Genomic DNA, 19,677 nt, shown 5'->3' with positions numbered 1-19,677 from the left:
ACTCCTTCCTCCCCCTTGGGCCCTCTCCTCACCTTAATATTGTAAAAGGTGGATTCTCCGTCCTGCTCCTCGTGGCAGGGGCGCGTAGATGTGGGGGGCGAGCAGCGAAAAAGCATATAAAAACACATATATATGACATGACAATATACAATGATAAAAAATTAATGTTAACATTTTTATCATTGTATATTGTCATGTCATATACATGTGTTTTTATATGCTTTTTTGATATTTGTGCTCGAATTTGTTAATGAATTAAAAAATGATGTTTTAGGAAAAATGTTATGTGTTATCTATTACAATACGCAGTCTATATATGTTTAATGGTTGTGTTCAGACACCTGATATCATAGGGTTTAGTATGTTGCGATAATTGTGTATCCCTTCCTTTGGTTGATCATAAAGTTTGTATCCTCACTAGGTAGGAGGGATCATCACCACAGTGTGGGGCAACCCTGGAAAGAAATATTTTTTCCAGCAATTATACTGACCAGGAGAGGACTACCCAGGTAAGAATTGAGTGGCTTTCTTCATTCGGGAGGAAATGTGAGTAAACGCTTACTAATGCTGTCTTTCTTTCTCCTCTTTCCAGGTTATGGTATTCCAGGATGCATGCGGTGCAGAATGATGGAGTTCGTACCTTCAGGTGAGTGGAACTGAAGTCGGTGATGGATTGAAGACAGGATACTGTTCCAGGTAAGTTTTGTAGTGTACATTTTGTCTAACTTGGATCAACAAAAGTGCTGTGTGTGTGGGTAAATGAACCCTTCATCACCCGCACACTCTCCTAAGTCTAAGCCCTCCTGCTCAGTCCCACTACCTTGATAGAGGTTGGTTAGACATTAGTGTATTTTCCTGTTCACTAGAATAGGTTGGCCTCATAGAATCTGCCCACAGAGGTTTGATTCTAAAAATCCATGTTAACAATCTCTTTCACCCTTTTCCTTCTAAACTGCTCTCTTTAATCCTTATTGTCTCCTCTGTTTCTCCTCCTCTAGCTTTCTTTGTCCTCTCCTTCCTTTCCACCCTCTGATGCTCCTTACTCCATCACCACAACCACCACCACACTCCTCACTACTCTTTAACTCTCTCATTCGCCTATCTCTTCTCTTACCCTCCACTCTCCTCTTTCTCACATTGCAACTTACAAGAATGTGCAGGCCCCCTCACCACTACCTCCACTAAAAACCCCCCCCTTTCTTACAAACTCTCTGCTTAACCGCCAAATACGACACACATACCCACCCCCCTACCACAGCACAAACTGGAACTCACACAGCAAACGGGGGCCCCCCCATCTGTAATCACACTCAACCGAACACACTAAATCTCCAGCACTACGCCAGAGACACATACAACAATCCCATATAGAATTGCACAATGAAGCAACACGTAACCCATAACATCTAGAAGCAAACCCAACAGTGACAATTTTTTCCAAGCTGAAGCTACCAACAGCACAGCAAAAAGCTCTCTTGCACTATCCCTCTCCCTACCATTTACTAACTAACTCTCCTTCCTTTTCAGATCCCCTAGAGTACCTGTAGGCCATGCAAATGGCAGCTTTGTGAGGTATAAATCCCAATAATAAAACATAACATTTGCTGTTTGCTCCTCCACCTCTGCTCTTCTCTCCTCCTCTTCTCTCCTCTACCTCCACTTCTCTCCTCTTTGTAACACAAGTCCTCAATGGTAAGATGGCTTCAAGGTGAAGGCTTATTATTGGAAAAATTCACGTGTATATTGTCTTACAAACAAATCCAAATTTTTCAAAGACAGGCATGCCTTCAAAGAAGGAACCACATTGAAGCTGGAGCACTCTGGATGTGATACACTGCTCTCCAACTCGCACCTGCCTGTGACTGGCTATTGTGCCACATTGACCCATACAGTAACACCAGTTTATAGGGTTTTAAAAAAGGACCTGTCGTTGACAGTGACATGATTCACAGCATGCATAGGTGTTGAGATGGATTCCTAGAATATTGTTAGGTAAAATTTGCATATTTGAGATAAATCTTCCTGACCTGTGTCAACCCAAGAACATTTTACTTGGCCTTGGGGATTCATTTACCTTGTCCCTAGGTGATGGGGATTTTTTTTCACCTCTCGCCTAGTTTGACTCTTTTTATGGGTGACCTTTTTATGTCTCTTCATAGTGTTTGAAGTTCTAGTTTCCTACAACTTTTGGACTTAGGGCGAGTTTCCCCTTTGGGCTCCCCTGTTAATTTCGCTGTCATGTACTTGGGTGAACTACTGTTCCCAAGTAGTAAAGAGGGAATTTCATCCCCTTTACTTTTTGTATAACTGAGCAAGCACACCCCACCTTATGGGGAATGCTGGGGGGGATACAATGTATCCCCTTTTTTACTTACCTGGTAGCATTCTGCTACCACGGCAAGTTTACTAAGTCCTGTGCTGCTGTACCCTGAAGGCATCCACTCTGAAGCTCTTTTCTCCCGAAGTACTGTGTGGGCTTGGGTATTACTTACCATGAGTCTGGTGTGCATCCTGTGAGGCTGAGTGGGTGATTTGTGTGGTTGAGGGTTTGCCCATCCCACTTGCTCATGCCTAATGCTAGAACACATGTAGGGAGCCTTCGCAGAAGTCCCTGAACACTTAAATAACTCTGAAAGTGAAAACTTACTTGTTTAAGATGATCTCCTATGAAACTTTGACTTTCCTGCAGCTGAAACCTACCTCAACCTGCCTAGAGCTGGCACCTGGACCAATAGGGTCCTTCTTATTCCTCTGAGAAAACTCATGCAATAGACTAGGGATGGACTGTATAAGAAAGGGTTTGGTCTGGTCTTGAAAAGTAGAACAAAAGTAAATGCACTTGCTGAAAGAATATATATAGTAGCTGTATCTCTGTGAAAGAAGAAGTTAGACAGTGTCCTTGAGTTATTCTCACATTGGAGTTGCAGCGTGCCTGCTAAAAAGTATACAAGTTGCTTTACTTGCTTTGAATGGCGTTTCCCCCTTCTGAAAAGTAGTAAGTGTTGGTACTGTTTTATCATTGCTTAACCGAATGAGTGTAAAAGCTTACCAATAGGGTTTACCTTCCTTGAATAACATTGCGTTCTTCCTAAAGTGTACCCATAGGGTGTTACTTTCCCTAATCTGCTTTATACAGACCAAAAACAGTCCTTGAGTTAATACTTGCCTTTGAGTTGCTTGAAGCCTGTCTTAAAAGTAGGTGGTTCCTTGCTTACCTTGAATAGCTGCTGCTCTTCTAAACTTGCAACACTGGGTTGGTGCTTCCCCTGAATCTGCTTAGAGCATTTCCAAAATAGTCATTAGGTCCATTTACTTATCTTGAAATACCTTGGGTCTGTCTTAAAGTTTAATTGGGGTTTACTTTCCTTGTAATGCTGAGTGCATTCAGAAATAGTTATTGTATGTTTTTTTTTTATGTATTGGGGTATAGCCGTACAAGCGACTTTTCACATTCCAAAGAAGAGAAAAAGAATTACAAAAGCATTTCTCAATAGAATATATACACATCAAATATTGAACACATTAAAAATTCACATACGAAACTAACATTAAAATATGCTTGACAAAAAGAAGGAAGCCATGAAAACAAGAAGCCCCAATAACAGGGAAGAGGTAAATTAGTTTCTCAAATGCCTAACGCCCAGAAAACCTAAGGTTCTCAAACCTCCACCACTTGTACTGTCAGACGAGTTTCGTGTCCAGCAATTAGCCTCTCCCAAAATGACTCTACACAACCACTGAGGATTATCAACAAACCTGCCCAAAATTGCACATATTACTACATAAGTGTTCCTACATTCTATCAGAATGTGTTTGACTGATTGGACAACTTGTTAGTTACATAAATTGCAACTATTGTTACCTGAACCGGACTTGTCCCTAATTGAAAGACTTTCCCTTGTGTTAATTATATTCAACCATACTCTTAAGATATTCATCCTACTTGTAGAGGTTTATGTTACTAAGCCTCTCACTTGGTCAATTGTTTCAATCCAACAAATAAAAAGTAAGAATGCCACTTGACACCTGTCAGTATATGAGTTGTTTTAGGAACACTGAACTGAGTTCGAAAAAGTACTGCTGCAAACAGTATACTTGTAACAGTATTGGTTTATTATGCGATTTCTAACAGGGTCCCTTGAAGCATTGACTGTATTCTAAAAGTATATCTAACCTTGTTTTACACCCAAGAATAGCTGATTGCAGTCTGAATGTCTAATAGGTTTGGCTCACCTTGAACTACCAATTGCTATTCTTAATAAGGTTATACTTTGGGTTGTATCCCCCCAAGTATTGAGTTGGTTTTTATAATTGTGTTTAGATGATATGTGATGGTACTTATTTCCCCAAGATGTATCTAGGCCTACTTGTATTTAAATAAACCATTTATTTTTTACAATACATAGGGCCTCATTAAACGGACAGCGGTAACCATGGCGCTAATAGCGCCATGGTTGCCGCTGGTATTTTACCGATTCTGCCTTGGTGAATGGGGGAATTACCGCCCCATTCCAAGGTTGGCGCGGTGGTAATTCCCCATTCACCAAGGCCCTTCCCCATTCCAGCCCCCATAGGGCTCAATGGGAATGGGGAAGGAGCAAATAACGGTACCGCTATTAGTGGTACCGTTATTTGCCCTGAAGTCCCTCAGCGGGTCCCTTCCTTAACGTGTGGTCTGGCCACACGTTAAGGACGGGACCCACTGAGGGACCTCGTAGTATGGCACTAAGGGATTACCGGCACCGGTGCCCTTACCGGTGCCGGTAATCTCTTAGCGCCGTCCGTGTAATGAGGCCCATAGTCTTTCAGCATTTCTTTGGACCATATGTCTGCTACCATTTCTTTGTACCAAGCTACATTCCTCTCTCTCTCCTAAGATCAGCCTGGCTGCTCTGTCCATGCTACCAACATTCTCAGGTGGTACAGCCTTATACTAAGAGTGGCGCTTATGTACTGTCTCAGATGTATGGTGTTATGAAGCCCTTCGCTGGGATTTAGAAAAACTGCGGTAAACAGCTCAAGGCTTTACTTCACCTAAAAAAGTCAGAACAGGTTAAAAAACTAAAGCCCAACAATAGGTGGTGGACTTTGAAAATCAAACTAAATATTGTTAATACCTGGTCTGCATAATCCTTAAGGCCTTTTGCCATTCCCTGGCACCGGTCCTCCAAACAATGCTTCTCCAGCTTCAGTGCATTAACTTCCTGCATGAGAGAATCCATTCTGAAAAGCTACCAATTTCAACAGAGACTTAGAAATTGCACATGTACGGGTGACATATTATTCACAGAAAGTAGCATACATTGCATAATTACCATATCACATGACAAAAAGAGGAACTCCAAATAGGCACAGCTTGGAAAGTTGCTTCAGGAAACATAAGCATGATGAACATTGATTATGAACATGCACAAGCGATCTACTAAGTGCTCAAGAGATCAGCTTTTCCAAACCAGAGACTCTTCCATCGTTAATTCACATTACTTTCTGATTGGCATTTGACAGTTTCTCCCTCAAGTAAACTATTTCATGGGCAACTGCAATTATGCTTGTCAACAATATTCATGTGAGGCAGTATGAAGAAACATGAGTAAACTTACAATTAGCACCCGGGCAGGAGAAGCCAGCCAATCAGGTGGCTATGAACGTGGGCTTGAACCACAGATGCAAGCCCGCGTTTCAGTCAGCCTGACCGTCTGCTCCCCCACCGCCATCTTCCCCTCAACCTCCTCTGTCTTTTATTTTGTAAACCCTTCCCACCCCCCACTCACCTTATGTCGCCTGCGGCGGCATTCGCCACTGCAGCCGCTCCTTCCTGGCTCCAGCTGGCCGCCATGGAAAGGGAAGAGGGGCTCCGTACTGTGCCCTGCCTTCCCTTTTCCATAGCGGCCATCTTTGTAAAGGATTTTCCTCCATTCAACGGGACGCGGCTTAATGCAATAATAGAGCATTCCATAACTACATTGCACATTTTCTGACACATCAATGAGCAGGATGTAGGAGAAAGAACGATTAAGAAGATCATAGAGTCTAATCTTTTGAAGCAGAAATCTTATATGGATGCTGTACCTTCAGAGAAACATACTATAAAACCACTAGAAGATACTTTTCTTTCTCTGTTCTTTCCTCTGCCTATAGCACCTCTGCCATCCCCCAGAGTCATTTCCTGAGCGGACAGGAGAGTTCCGTTACATCTGAGGGATCAACCGACAACTCAAAGCCAAAGGATAAGGTCAAAATTTCAATAGAAATACAAATGAGAATAATCAATTTCAGCCAAGTCACACATGCCACAGCGCCACCTAGCAGCAATCACCGGAAGTTCACCTCCAGTTCAATGGGACATGAGCAAAGCACTGTGGGTATGCAAAGTAGAGTATGCAAATTGTGGGGATGAAAAACAGGATTGGGTTTACCCGACGCCATTGGGTACGATTTTGAAGCAAATACAATTTGGTAAAGCTTTTCTTAGGAACGTGGTCCTAAATTCTTTCCACTCTCCCCCCAATGCCTTCAGGCAGGGAAACCATTACTCACAGGCTCTGGGTTTTGTAGTGCCTTGCACTTCTTCCTTGACTTTGTGTAGCGTCTCTCTCGTCTTTTGTTGGTTGCACCAGAATATCTTGATGGTTCTTCTGGAACAGCTGGCACCACCACCACTGGTGCCTGGGTCATCTTTCCCGTGTAAGGCATCAGATTCTTTAGCAAACATTTGGTGCTGGATTTCAAACTTAATATCCTCTGCCCCCATTTTCCCCTTAAGGGTGGTCTTAACTCTGCCTTGATTTATTCCACCACCACCTTACATGTTTCTCCAAGACCATGTGCCTTGACCTGGTCTATCTCTTGCCAACCCTTTTCTCAAGCCAATACTTCTCATGCTCCTACTTCCTTACTATTTCCCCTTCCTCCTTTCTATTCCATTTCTTCCTCTTCATCCTCTCCCCTCCCCCCATTTTCCTGTTTTCCTTCTCTCCTCTTTATCCGGCCACAGTAGGTTCTTCTCTATCTCGCCTTAAATGTGTCTCTCTCCCAACTCTGCTCTTGATTCTTCCTCCTTTGCTTCCACTCTTCATTCTCTCTCTCTGCCACCTCTGCTCCAGCCCCTGCAACTCTGTTCTCTTCTTTCTCTATCACCTCAGCTCTTGCTTTTCCTTACTTCACCACCACTCTTTCTTCTGGTCACTGCCACTTTGCCGTTTCTCCTCACCACATTACCATGCACTGATCTCCACCTTGCTATCCAGATCTCTGACTCCCACACCACTAGGGAGCCCTGCTCCCCCATTTATGCTCATTCCAGAGCAGGACCAGGGTGGTTAACTGTACAAGGGTGCTCATGTGAGAGCGATAAGAGTGCCTGCTTAGAGATTGGGTGCTACTCCTCTGTACTAAGAATTCAGTAGAAGTTAGTAATTGGTTAGCGGTCCTCGTCGCAGATCCACTAGCCGACCTGATAAAACCTCCATTTACCATCTTGAATTCATTCTGCTGGAGGCTATCACTACAGTCGGCAGTGTGGTGTTGAGTCTTATGAATTCAATATTCATTTAAGGGTTCAGTTTTATTACCTGTCTGAGTCCTAACAGATGAGTGCACAAAGCCCACTCACCACTGGGTGAATAATGCTTGCAGACTTTTGCAGTGCAGTGAATTGGACATCCCTATTTGGGAAGGATTATGGATGCTTGCTGTGGCAGCTTCGTGAATGGTGTGATCCTTTGCTCAAACTCTTCCACGATCCTTTTGAAAGGACAACTTCTCACACCTCCAAAGAGGGTTCGTTCCAACAAGGCTTTGGAAACAAACAAGGCTACAGATAAACTGGGGTTGCCGGCTTATTTGCCATATACCTCTTCCGGGGACTGCAACATGGAGAGGATCGTGGTGCACGGCCAACAGGGTCACCCGTCTATACCATTCTCTATTCTCAAACATAGGATGTTGAAACAGTTCCCATGATGCAATGCTCTACCATTCAGCTGCTAACATTGGGTTGCTTGAATGCTAGCAACAAGACACTGCAAATGTATATTTGACAAAGCTATTTGTGCTTCATATGGTCCAGCAAGATTCACTCACACTCTTAGGGTTTTTTTTCCAAGGCACAGACTTACATTTTTCTGATATATGGCAGTAAATCCCCTCTAGATTTATTTATTCTACACTAGTCAAGACAGGGGCATGGAACTGTTCACCCCAAGCTGCAAACCAGGATTTGGGCTCTTACAAATATAATAATTTTTCCTGAGATTGGAGCCGTCACTAAGCTCCATCCAGCTGTTCGTCTTCAATTGGCAGTAAAGGTGTGAAAACCATTCCTGTCCCATGCTTACCTCTTTTCCCTCCATGTGCCACCTTCTGGAGCGTTCTCACTGCTGCACCGTGATAAGGCCTACAATGTTAGCCCTTTGAATGGCAATAAAGGGTTTCTTGAGACTCAATACAAGAGTCTCGATCAGGTTGGTGAGGGAACACTGCAGCATGATGGCTAAATAATGCACTTTACAAAGCATATCTTTGTTAATGTTTAAAGTAGACCTGCAACACAACGGTGGTGTGGAAAATTGCCCAGAGCCATGGCAGTGGTTCAGATTTATTTAAAACCTTCCACCCATCACGTTTTTGATTATATGTTAAACACTGACCCATATCATTCCCACTGCTATCCCATACAAGAGGACTTATTCGTTAGTGGACACTTTGCTACATTGTTCACGTCAATGCAAAAAAGAAAAAAAATCAAATCAAGCTGCCTCTCTTACCTTTTTCTGATTTTCTTCTGCTTCCCTCAGAAAAGTTTCTTTCTCCTGTTGTAGCAGTTGGTGCTGCAAAGTCAAATTGGCTAACTATTTTTGAAGAAAAAGAAAAATTCATGAAAACTTCGACTTGATTGGTCAAAATAGATAGCCGACAACAGTGGAAAAGAAATATGGCAACCAATGCCATTTATTTAAAAAATACTTTCTGCTTTAAAAAGGTAAGTATTATGGACTCATTTACAAATGACCTGTGTCTGCACTACACTGTACAAAACCTTTAACAACTTCATGTAATTTGGAGGTCATGCACATACATTATTTTGACTCAACACAAATCAACCCTTTGTAACTCTGAAAGGTTTACTTTTATACGTTCCCTTGTTATTGATTGTTAAAATAAAAAGTTTACCAGCATCCAAATTGTCTGAACCTTGCTTTGTTGCGCACAATTGATTATAGATCTGTTCATTTGCGACCATGTGCATTATTGTGTTGTCCATTGTAGAACACTGGGCTTAAATCCCAAAAAGACAACCCCCCTTTTTCAAGGCCTGTATGGCCATTTTCAAAATCGGCTGTAAGAGAGAACAACGCCTTTTGATTGGGAGTTATTGACCAATTTGGCTGGACTTCTGGTTGTCAAATGTAACCAGCGTTTGCCAACTGTTCTGCATCTACGTGTTGAAAGAAGTATCATCAAATGGCCAGTCATTTGCCCGAACAAAACAATGAACTCTGGATAAAAATGCAATAGAAAGGCAATACCAACTCATTTCTTAAAGGCCTGCTCAATCCCTCCTTCCCAGTGTCGTTTGGACAAACCACCACCAGTTGCACCCAACCATAATTTCTTTTTCACAAGTTTCAGATCCTGATAACCTGAGAAGTCCAGAAACATCATTAAGCAAGGATTGTCCTTCACTATAATTCGTGAATCCCAAACAGTATAGGTTTTTCGGAGGAACCAAAAGGTGTCTTCTCTAATTTGCTATCGGTATTATATTCATCTAAGTAAAGGAACCAATCTTTAGTGCCCCCTATTCATGTAACACGCGCACGCTATATCCATAGGGATATAAACATTAATACTGCACTGCATCATTCCAATACAATGGTTTTTTCTATTGAACGTGAAATATATGACAATGCATTACTTACCGTAAAAGCATTTCTGATGGTTGTATCTGCTTAGATTCACATGCTGTGCATAGGTCCGACATCCAGTGGTCACTGCAGAGTATTGCATTTTGTTTTTCGTAGTCGAAAAAGGGGACGTCGACAAGGCGTGTCTGTAACACTATCCCTATAGTGACGTGCGTTGTACCCACAATCCCTCACGCGTCGAGGTCCCTCTGTTTGTATTTTTCTGCTCTGAGGGAGCCTTCTAGACGTGAGTGAGTACAGAAAAGAGAGAAATATATAAAAGGATGTCTATGTTCCTTCCATACGAGCGGGGAGGAAGGGTGGGCGCATGTGAATCTAAGCAGATACAACCATCAGAAATGCTTTTACGGTAAGTAATGCATTGTCTTCTGATGTTTGTTAATCTGCCTAGAATCACATGCTGTGCATAGACTAGCGAGCAGTACCCGGAGTTGGCGGTGGGTTATGAGAAGGAACAGTAGAGAAAAGATGTCTTAATACTGCCTGTCCCACCTGGGAGTCAGATCTAGAGTGTGCATCTAGACAGTAGTGTTTTGTAAAGGTGTGCACAGAACTCCAGGTAGCCGCTTTGCAGATGGACTCAAGGGGAACATTTGCAATGAACGCTATGGAAGCCCCAGTGCCTCGAGTGGAATGTGCTCTTGGCTTGAAGGGTAGTTCTCTCTTAGCAAGAGTGTAACAGAGAGTGATGCATTGCACAATCCATCTAGATATAGTGGACTTTGAAACTGCATCTCCTTCTCTTCCTGCTGCCACAGAGACAAAGAACTGATTAGTCTTTCTCAGTGGTCTGGTTCTTTCCACGTAGAACATGACAGCTCTGCGTACATCTAGTGTATGCAGACTTTTTTCTCCCAAGCTGGAAGGGTTTTGAAAGAACGTTGGTAGTTCTATTGACTGGTTTACATGAAATTTCGAGATGAATTTTGGTGCAAACCTTGGGTGTGTGCGTAGAACCACCTTATCCTTGTGAACTGTTACGAAGGGGTCTAGTACAGAAAGAGCCTGTAGTTCACTTACTCTCCTAATGGAGGTGATAGCTATTAGGAAAGCAGTCTTAAGAGTGAGGTCTTTAAGAGTTGCCTTGTGCATGGGTTCGAAAGGAGGGCCCATGAGTCTAGAAAGTACCACATTTAAGTCCCATCCGGGAGCTGGGTTAGCTATCGGAGGGTGTATTCTCTTTACCCCCTCCATGAAGGCCTTGATAACTGGTATCTTCCACCACGACACTTTAAGTTGGGAAGTGGTGGATGCAGAAAGTGCCGCTAGGTGGACTTTAATGGAATTGAAGACTAGACCTGAATCCAGTAAATGGGTCAAGTACAGAACAATGTTAGTGGGAGAGCAGTCAACCAGGTTGATGCTCTTACCTCTACACCAGATGACAAATCTTTTCCACTTGCTAGAATAGCAGTGGCGAGTATTAGGTTTTCTGGCTTCCCTGAGGATGTCCATACATCTCTGCGGGAGTTGTAAATGTCCAAATTCTATGATCTCAGGAGCCAGGCTGCTAAGTTCATGGTCTGAGGGCATGGATGCAGTGTCCTGCCCTTGTCCTGTGACAGCATGTTGTACGGGCAGATAAGTTTCACTGGGGGAGATAGGGACATCTCCATCAAGTGAGCGAACCATGGCTGCCGGGCCCACATTGGGGCCACTAGTATCATGGTAACCTGCTCCTGGTGCATCTTGTGCACCACTTTGTTGAGAAGGGGAGTCGGGGGAAAGGCGTAAACAAATTTCCCTGACCATTGAATCGACAGACCGTTCCCCTTGGACTGGTTCTGGGGGTACCTGGAGTCGTAACTTTGGCATTGTGAGTTCTCCAGAGTTGCGAACAGGTCTATTTCCGGGAATCCCCATTGCGTGAAGACGTCTAAGATGATGTCTTCGTGCAATTGCCATTCGTACTCTTCGGGCAGGGGGAAGTCTCTGCTGAGTTTGTCTGCTAGCAGATTGAGTTCCCCTGGTACATGTTGTGATAGTAGGAACATGTTGTGTTTGAGAACCCACTTCCATATATTCTGGGACAGCTTGGACAGTCCTGGAGAGTGAGTGCCCCCTTGCTTGTTGAGGTGGTACATGGCTGTGGTGCTGTCTGTGAGGACCATCACTGTCTTTCCTTGTAAGTGTTCCTGAAAGGCTTTCAGTGCTTTGAACACCGCTAGTAGTTCCAGCAGGTTTATATGCTTGGATGCTAAACTCGGAGTCCACACTCCGTGAGCAGTCTGATGGGATAGGTGAGCCCCCAATCCTGTAAGGGATGCGTCTGTGGTTAGAGTGGCTTCCACTGCGGGTGTGGCAAAAGTTTTCCCTAATAACAGGTTTTCTTTTGTCCACCACCGTAGCGAGAGAACCAAGGCCTGCGAGACCACCACTAGATCGTCCCATTGTCCGCTGGCCTGACACCACTGGCTGTAGAGCCACTCTTGCATTGGGCGCATGCGCAGGCGCGCGTGAGGTACCAAATAAATACATGACGCCATCATCCCTAGCAAGCGCATTGCTTTGCGTACCGTCACCTCTCGACCTGCCACAAAATGGGGGATCTGAAACAGCATGTTTTGGACCCTCTCGTTGGAGGGGAAGATGAGGCCGTCCTTTGTTCGAATTAGAGCCCCTAGGAATTGTTTGATTTGGCTGGGGTCTAAGCTGGACTTCTTTTCGTTGATGGAGAAGCCCAGTTGGGACAAAAGGTCTACGGTCTTTTGGGTATTGGAGAAGCATGTTTCGTAAGAATCCCCTGTTATGAGCCAGTCGTCGAGGTAAGGGTATACCGGGATGGATAACCTGCGCAGGTGGGCCGCTGCCACTGCCAGTACTTTCGCGAATACCCTTGGTGCAGATGCTATCCCGAAGGGTAGTACTCTGAACTGGTAGTGTTTGTTCTCTATCTTGAACCTGAGGTATTTTCTGTGCGCTGGCAACATTAAAATATGAAAGTATGCATCTTTCATGTCTAGTGTGGTCATGTAATCCCCCTGTGATAACAGTGGGATTACTTCCTGCAAGGTCACCATACGAAACTTTTGGGGTTTGACAAACTTGTTCGCTGGGCGCAGATCTAATACAGGGCGCATGGTTAAGTCCTTTTTGGGTACAAGGAAGTACACTGAATAAATACCTTCTGTTACCTGAGATAGGGGGACAGCCTCTATAGCTTCTTTTTTCAGTATCTCTTCTACTTCTTGAAGAAGAATAGTGAGGTGTTCCGGTGTCATGCGTCGGTTCCGTGGGGGTCTGTACTTCGGGGAACCGTTGAATTCGATGCAGTATCCGTGGGCTATGGTGGATAATACCCAGCGGTCTGACGATATTCCCTCCCATGCTGAAAGGAACGATGTTAGCCGGCCCCCGACCGGTGATGCATGGGAGGGGACCCGAATCTTCGGGTCATTTGTTGGTATTGGGTGTGGAATCTTTGGGGCTGGAGCCGCGACATCTTCCTTTGCCACGGCGTTGGCCTCTTTGACTGAACTGGGTGTTGTTACCCTGGTTAGAGGGCCAGTTGGTAGCAGAGTAAAATTGCTGTTGGTTTTGCTGCTGGCGTTGGCCACGAAAGGAGCGTCTATTGCCATAGCTGCGTCTGTTAGGGGGCCTAGAAATTTGGTCAAGAGTCTTGATGGTATCAAACTCTTTCTTCGCATGTTCTAGGGCCTCATCAACTGCTTTCCCAAACAGATGTGTTTGTTCTATGGGCTTATTTATCAGGGAAGCCTGGGTTTCCGGCTTAAATCCCGAATTGCGCAGCCAGACATGGCGTTTGAGAAGTATTCCCTGAACCAGGGAACGGCCAGCCGTCTCTGCGGCATCTAAGGAGTTCTTTACGATGCCCTGGTTTACCAGAGTTCCCTCTGAGACTATAGCTAACAGGCGTGAACGCAGGGGTTCTGGTGCGTCCTCTGCTTCGCTGCGCAGCTTGCTCCACTGTGCATCTGCGTAGCTAGCTAGTAGGGAATTGTTATTTGCAATCCTAGTTGAGAAGGCGGCGGAGGTCGTGATTCTCTTCCCAAGTGCATAGAGCTTCTTGCCCTCTTTGTCAGGTGGTGCCTCACTAGTGGATAGTGGTACCCCCGCTCTTTTTCTTGTATTAGTAACTACGAGGGAGTCCGGAATAGAATGTCCTCTGATGTACAAAGGGTCAGAGGACGAAGGGCTGAAGAGCTTTTCTATCCGAGGGTTGACCCCTCTGACTAAGGCCGGATTGGAAAGGGAAGGAGTTATTCTTCTCTTTATAGAAGCCAGGAGCGGAATAGACTGACTAACAGGGGCTTTTTCTTTAATAACTTTCTCTACAAAGTCTATGTCAGGAAGAGTCTCCCCTGTGTCTATTTCAAAATGCGCTGCTGCCTTGCGCAATAGTGCATTAAGTGAAGGTTGGTCATCTATGGGAGAGGTGTTTCCAATAGGTGAATCCTTGGGAGGAGAAGGGTGAAAGACATCAGGGTCTGAGTGCACTGATGGGGATTGCCAAGGCTGCACTGATGGGGATTGCCAGGGCTGCGAGGTAGCTGTATCTTCTTCAAAAGCTCCTGCACTAGTGTAAGGATCTTCTTTAAACCCCTCTTCCTCATGTTCTTCCTCTCCACCCAAACACTCCTCATCTTCATGGAGTAATTGCTCCTCTTCAGTGAGGTCATATGCGTCTGTAGAAGGGAGAAACAGCCTAGGAATCTTGACCCTAGGGTCATCCTGGGGCCATTCTCTTGGTCTTTTGGGTGTGGGTGGGTTTTGGCTTCCCAAAAACCTTTCCATTTTCTCCATACAAGAATGGAGTCTTTCAAGGGTCTCATGGGGGACCCCTGAATAGTCTAGAGGGGGGAAATCAGTGTCTTCACCTTCAAAACGCTTAGAACGCTCCCACAACGTCTAAGAAAGGTTTCCGTTGCCCTCTGAAAAGCCCTCCGGTAGTTCAGAAGTGCCCTTAGATGAAGGGGGCAGTTCCTGGCTACTCTTGCGCTTTTTCGGCGTTTCCATAGCTTTTTGTGCAGTATTCGACGTTTGTTTCGTCGTCCTCTTACGTTTGTCTTCGGAAACAATTCTCGCCAGGCTCTCGACAACGAGTTTGTCAGTAGAGGGCTCTGGTGTCGACGTTGCCTGCGTTACACGTTGTTCCTCGACGGCCGCTCTATGGAGCGTTACGTCGGATGATTTTGAGGTAGCGCCCGTGTTTGATGAAAGCCCAATCTCTGGTCGCGGCTGCGTTTGCGGGTGGGGCTTGAGACCCTTACGGTCTGAGGTAGACGCCGGAGTGCCCTGCGTCCCCTTCGGCGCTGATGGATCCTTCGTCTTCGACGAAGAAGAGCCGTGGGTTGTGTGCTTAGGCCTATGGGGTCTATGTGCGTCCTTGTCGCCGGGGTGTTCATCCACATAAGCAGGGCGTGAGCCGAGCCCGTCGGGGCCGGGGACGGACGTCAAGGAGCGCGAGCGCTCCTTCTGGGGGTTAATGACTTCCGTAACGGACGTCGAGTTATCACCCTCCTCATCACTTTCTGTAACAGCGGCGGCGGGTGAGGAAACTGACTTCGACATAGCGTAGTCCGCCCACCTCTTAACTTTTCGTTCTTTAAGAGTTCTTGGTTTCAAGAGCTTACAGGCCGCGCAGCTGTCCTCCTTATGATCGAGGGGCAAGCAACGATTACAGAGCTTGTGTTTGTCCTTCCAAGTGTATTTGCCCCTACAGCGTGGGCAAAACTTAAAAGGTGTCCTCTCCATAGCTGAGGCAATAATAACTGGTGATAACAACCCCAAGGGAAAGATAGGGGAGAAAGAAAGACATTCTCAAAGAGAAGATAAAAGTTCGAACCCCCACTCTCCCTACTGTATGTTGGCCGGCGAGGCCAGGCCACGTGTTCGGCAGCGCCGAAGGATCTCCTCCGTCTCTTCCCCTCCGTCGAAAACTTGCTCGGCGGAGAAACAGCTTCACAGCTTACGTCGAGGGGAGGGATCTTTAACAATATAATAAGTATAATTAAGGACCGAGGTCCGTAGTAAGTATTTGCAATGTCTCTCTAGGAGCTCCGCGTAAGGCGACCAGAAGCTGGGCAGAAAAAAACAATCTGAGGGACCTCGACGCGTGAGGGATTGTGGGTACAACGCACGTCACTATAGGGATAGTGTTACAGACACGCCTTGTCGACGTCCCCTTTTTCGACTACGAAAAACAAAATGCAATACTCCACAGTGACCACTGGATGTCGGACCTATGCACAGCATGTGATTCTAAGCAGATTAACAAACATCAGAAACAAGTTTACGTAAACTTAAATTGGACATGGTGTTTTGTGAACACATACTGCAATCTATCAGTTCTTATTACAGGAATACATTTCCAACACTGTCACCCATGTTTCTGTCTTTCACATAGCAACAAGATGTCTTTTTCAGGGCAGGGTTCACAAATGTGTTGTTTGGAATGGAACAAAGTATCCTAGTGTACAAATTCATATAACCATTTTGCGTTTGATATAGGGGGATAGCCAATTAATGGTGGTTTACAGATTTCTTACAATTAGCTCAGAGGTGAAAAGAATGAAATGAGAACATGCCATTGACAGACAAGTACTTGCTATTCATAGTGACATCAGTTATCTGGGTCACATTTGTACCCGGAAAAGTGATACATGGAGGGCAAAGGATTTATCTGCTCACTATCATTGTTAGGCAAGATTTTATGCAGTAGCCTGTGGGAGACTGCACCAGCCTTTTCCTCTTGGCAATAGTTAACCCAACCTTTGGTACAAGTCTGTACTACACAACTTGGTAGAGTGACTGAGCAGCCAGGCTTATCTCAAAAGGGGCCAATGTGTGCTGTAGGGTTGCAACATAGCGTTTCACAGTGACAAGTATCCAAATAACACTTACACTCAAGGTTTCTTGATTAAACAAGTATTTATTAATTTAACAGTCAGTTTGAATAAGCCTTCTTTAGAAGGGAGTAACAATGTAACACTTAAATATACTTCAGAATACACACCGTCAGTTTCAATAAATCAGTAGATACCCTTTTGGGATGGCACACAGACACTCTTCTATAACTAGGACACTGTGGACATTGATATATCACTGGTACATTTAGAGCAATACTGAGTTTGGTGTCAAAATGAAAAGGTTTAGGGAAGGAAACAATGGTTAACAAGTATCTCAAACAGGTAAGCACTTTTGAACCCCTCCCTAATGCAATGTAGATGAACCCTTTCCCAGCTATACAAGTAAAGAATGTATGACTTTTGAAGGGACAGATCAAAACACAAAGTCAAAGGTTAGAAGAGTCTTCAGGGAGCCAGGACAGCCAATGTCCATTCAGCAAAGTCTAGGGGAGCTGAGGCACTTCTTGAAGGTAAGTAAAAAGTCTTGCACAATGTTATAGAGAGTTTTGTAGAAAATGAAATCACTGTTGGGCCACAAGCTGGGAGGCCTGTGGAGGGCAAAGCTGCAAGCAACTCTGCAAAAGGCAACAATTGCAAGTCTCAACTGAGAGCAAGCCAGCTATCAAACAAGAGGTACCTACCCCATAGTTCACAGTACCTTAGGTCTGAAGAAATTGGTTCCAGCTGGCTTCTGTTCCTGTTGTAGTATGGCATATCCTGTTGTTCAGTCGTGGGGACAAGAGGGAGGACGTCTGGGGACTCCTGCACTACGATTCGAAGGTCGGCGGCAACAATGGGCAAAGTACAGATTAGCTGCACTTCGCGGGTTCAGCTTCTCGCAAATAGCACCAATGCAGTTCTTGGACACCTTGTGGACTTTCCCTGCTTCTGGGATCCAGCACTCTGCTGAGGTGGCTCAGGCTTGGTCAGCCCTGCTTCAGATAGTCCAGAGGATCTTCCTGGAGCTCGGGTCTGGCTTAAAGACGGTGCACTCGATTCTGGTATTCCTCTTCCTGGCACTCCGTACCTGCAGCAGCAATGGAAGTACAGCCAGCAACGAGAGTATTTCCAGATGAGTTGGTCTTGGGGTCGATTGGTCCAACCAACCCAAGGGGAGTAGTCCTTTGCAGGGCTTCTCTGGCCGAGGCAAATTCTGAGTTTCAGCACTGCAGCAGTGCTTCACCGGGCAAACCAACGGTCCAGGAGTTGCCGCAAGCGTCTCTTCCAAGTTCTTCTTAAGTTTCCTTCGTACAGTGGTCGACTCTGCATTCCTTGCAATATACCTCGCCTTTTATGCAAATCCCTCCCGTTCATTTGCAGCCTAGATGTCGCTCACATGGCAGGATGACTGTCCTGCAAGGACAGCCAGCCAATCACCTTTGGGTGCATTCCAGTAACCAAGAAGACTAAGCAGAGGGAGATTCGGGCACCTCCCTCACTTCCTGCCCTGCCAGAAACGCTGCAGCCAGAAGCAGGCTTTAGCAGTGAACCCTGCCAAAGACAAAACTAACAAAGGGACCAAACCTGGTTTGGTGCGCAGAGTAAATCTCAAGAAGGACCTCCCCAAACAGAAATGGCGAAACAGAAGTCTGGGGCCATTTTGACAAAATGGGCACCCATGTGTGCTATAATGCAGCTGCGAACGCAGCACATGGTAAAAACACACACTGGTAGGAAAAAGTAAACCACTTCCTCCAGCCATTAATTGTAGACAGGGTAACATAAAAATGCTACATGAGAAAGTAGACAAAGGGGATACTAAGTAACCCCTCCAGCACTATATGTAAGATACTATGTGCTGGGTCTACAAAGTTAAAAAAGGTAAGTAAAGTCAATTTCACTTTACTGCTCTTGGAAACAGTAGTTTAACCAAGAGAAGGTATTTAAACCTTTGGGAAATCTGAAAGACTTCCCTGTGCCACCGCTCTGAAGGTGCTGTGTGTCACTATGTAAAAAGGTGATGCCTATGGAGTTTGTCAGACTCCAAAACCAAAAGAAACACAGTGTTCAAATCAAAGAAAAATACATCAGAGTTGGAAAAGGGTCTCACTGACTTCAGGATAAAAATGTAAAGTCCTAAAGTCCAGCAAAAGAGCTGGGGCTCTCTAAGGAAGAAGGGAATTAGCACATTTCTGGGAATTCTCCCTAACAATCATCAACATGTTTTGATTTTCGATAGGCAAAGCACCCGACAACTGGCCTCAATAGTTTCAGTTAATACTTCTGTAATTAGAACCGATAAAGCAATTACAGTATATTATGGCCAGAGGCCAAATTAATTTGTTACTTTAAAAAATAAACATTTGCTTTTATTTTGCATTTATATAATACTACACTAATACAAGTGATGATTGTAAAAGGTTTCCCTTGTTTACAGGTGTGTACACATTAGTACATCCTTTCTGAAAAGAAAAAAAACACAGCTTGCTCTTTATTTATGGTATATTATTACAGAATTTATCCAGCTGGTTATAGGGTAACCCCTTTGTAGGTTTTTTAGTTCCACATTTACTCACCTTTGGCACTTCTGCCATGCTTTGTCAATTTATTTGCATAAAGTATGCATCCACTCAGTCAGTAAAGACTATGCCACTTCCTCCATTGGCCCTTATTAAGATGGATTTCAGAACCAACCTGTGATAGTTCTGAGAGAGTTATTGACACTTGGGTCTAGCCAAATGCAATCAAGGTATTGTAGCAGAGCAGTAAGGCAAGAAAGACTTCATGAGATAAGGGAGTGAGGTAACTGTACATTGAGCCACACACAGATCTGTCTAATTTTATTTGTGTGAAGTCCACAAAAACTCTATATTTACACACACACACACACACACACACAGACACAAAAGAGTAAAAATGGTTTAGCATTACAATAATAGACA

General features: G+C 44.7%; 1 protein-coding gene across 6 annotated transcripts in view; it reads right to left on the bottom strand.

Annotated features, from left to right (window-relative positions):
• Positions 1-19,677, bottom strand: part of NINL (ninein like) — a 1,017,292-nt gene that overhangs the window by 76,854 nt on the left and 920,761 nt on the right. For all 6 annotated transcript variants that reach the window (XM_069607820.1, XM_069607817.1, XM_069607819.1 and 3 more), the window contains 2 exons: positions 8,766-8,849; positions 5,118-5,231 (listed from right to left, as the gene is read on the bottom strand). In XM_069607820.1, the coding sequence (XP_069463921.1) occupies positions 5,118-5,231; positions 8,766-8,849 (198 nt within the window). The remainder of the gene's footprint in view (positions 1-5,117; positions 5,232-8,765; positions 8,850-19,677) is intronic.

The sequence above is a fragment of the Ambystoma mexicanum genome, chromosome 4q (assembly GCF_040938575.1).
Source record: "Ambystoma mexicanum isolate Mex_15411 chromosome 4q, UKY_AmexF1_1, whole genome shotgun sequence".
Classification (NCBI taxonomy): Eukaryota; Metazoa; Chordata; class Amphibia; order Caudata; family Ambystomatidae; genus Ambystoma; species Ambystoma mexicanum.
This window is presented reverse-complemented; position numbering and strand designations above follow the sequence as displayed.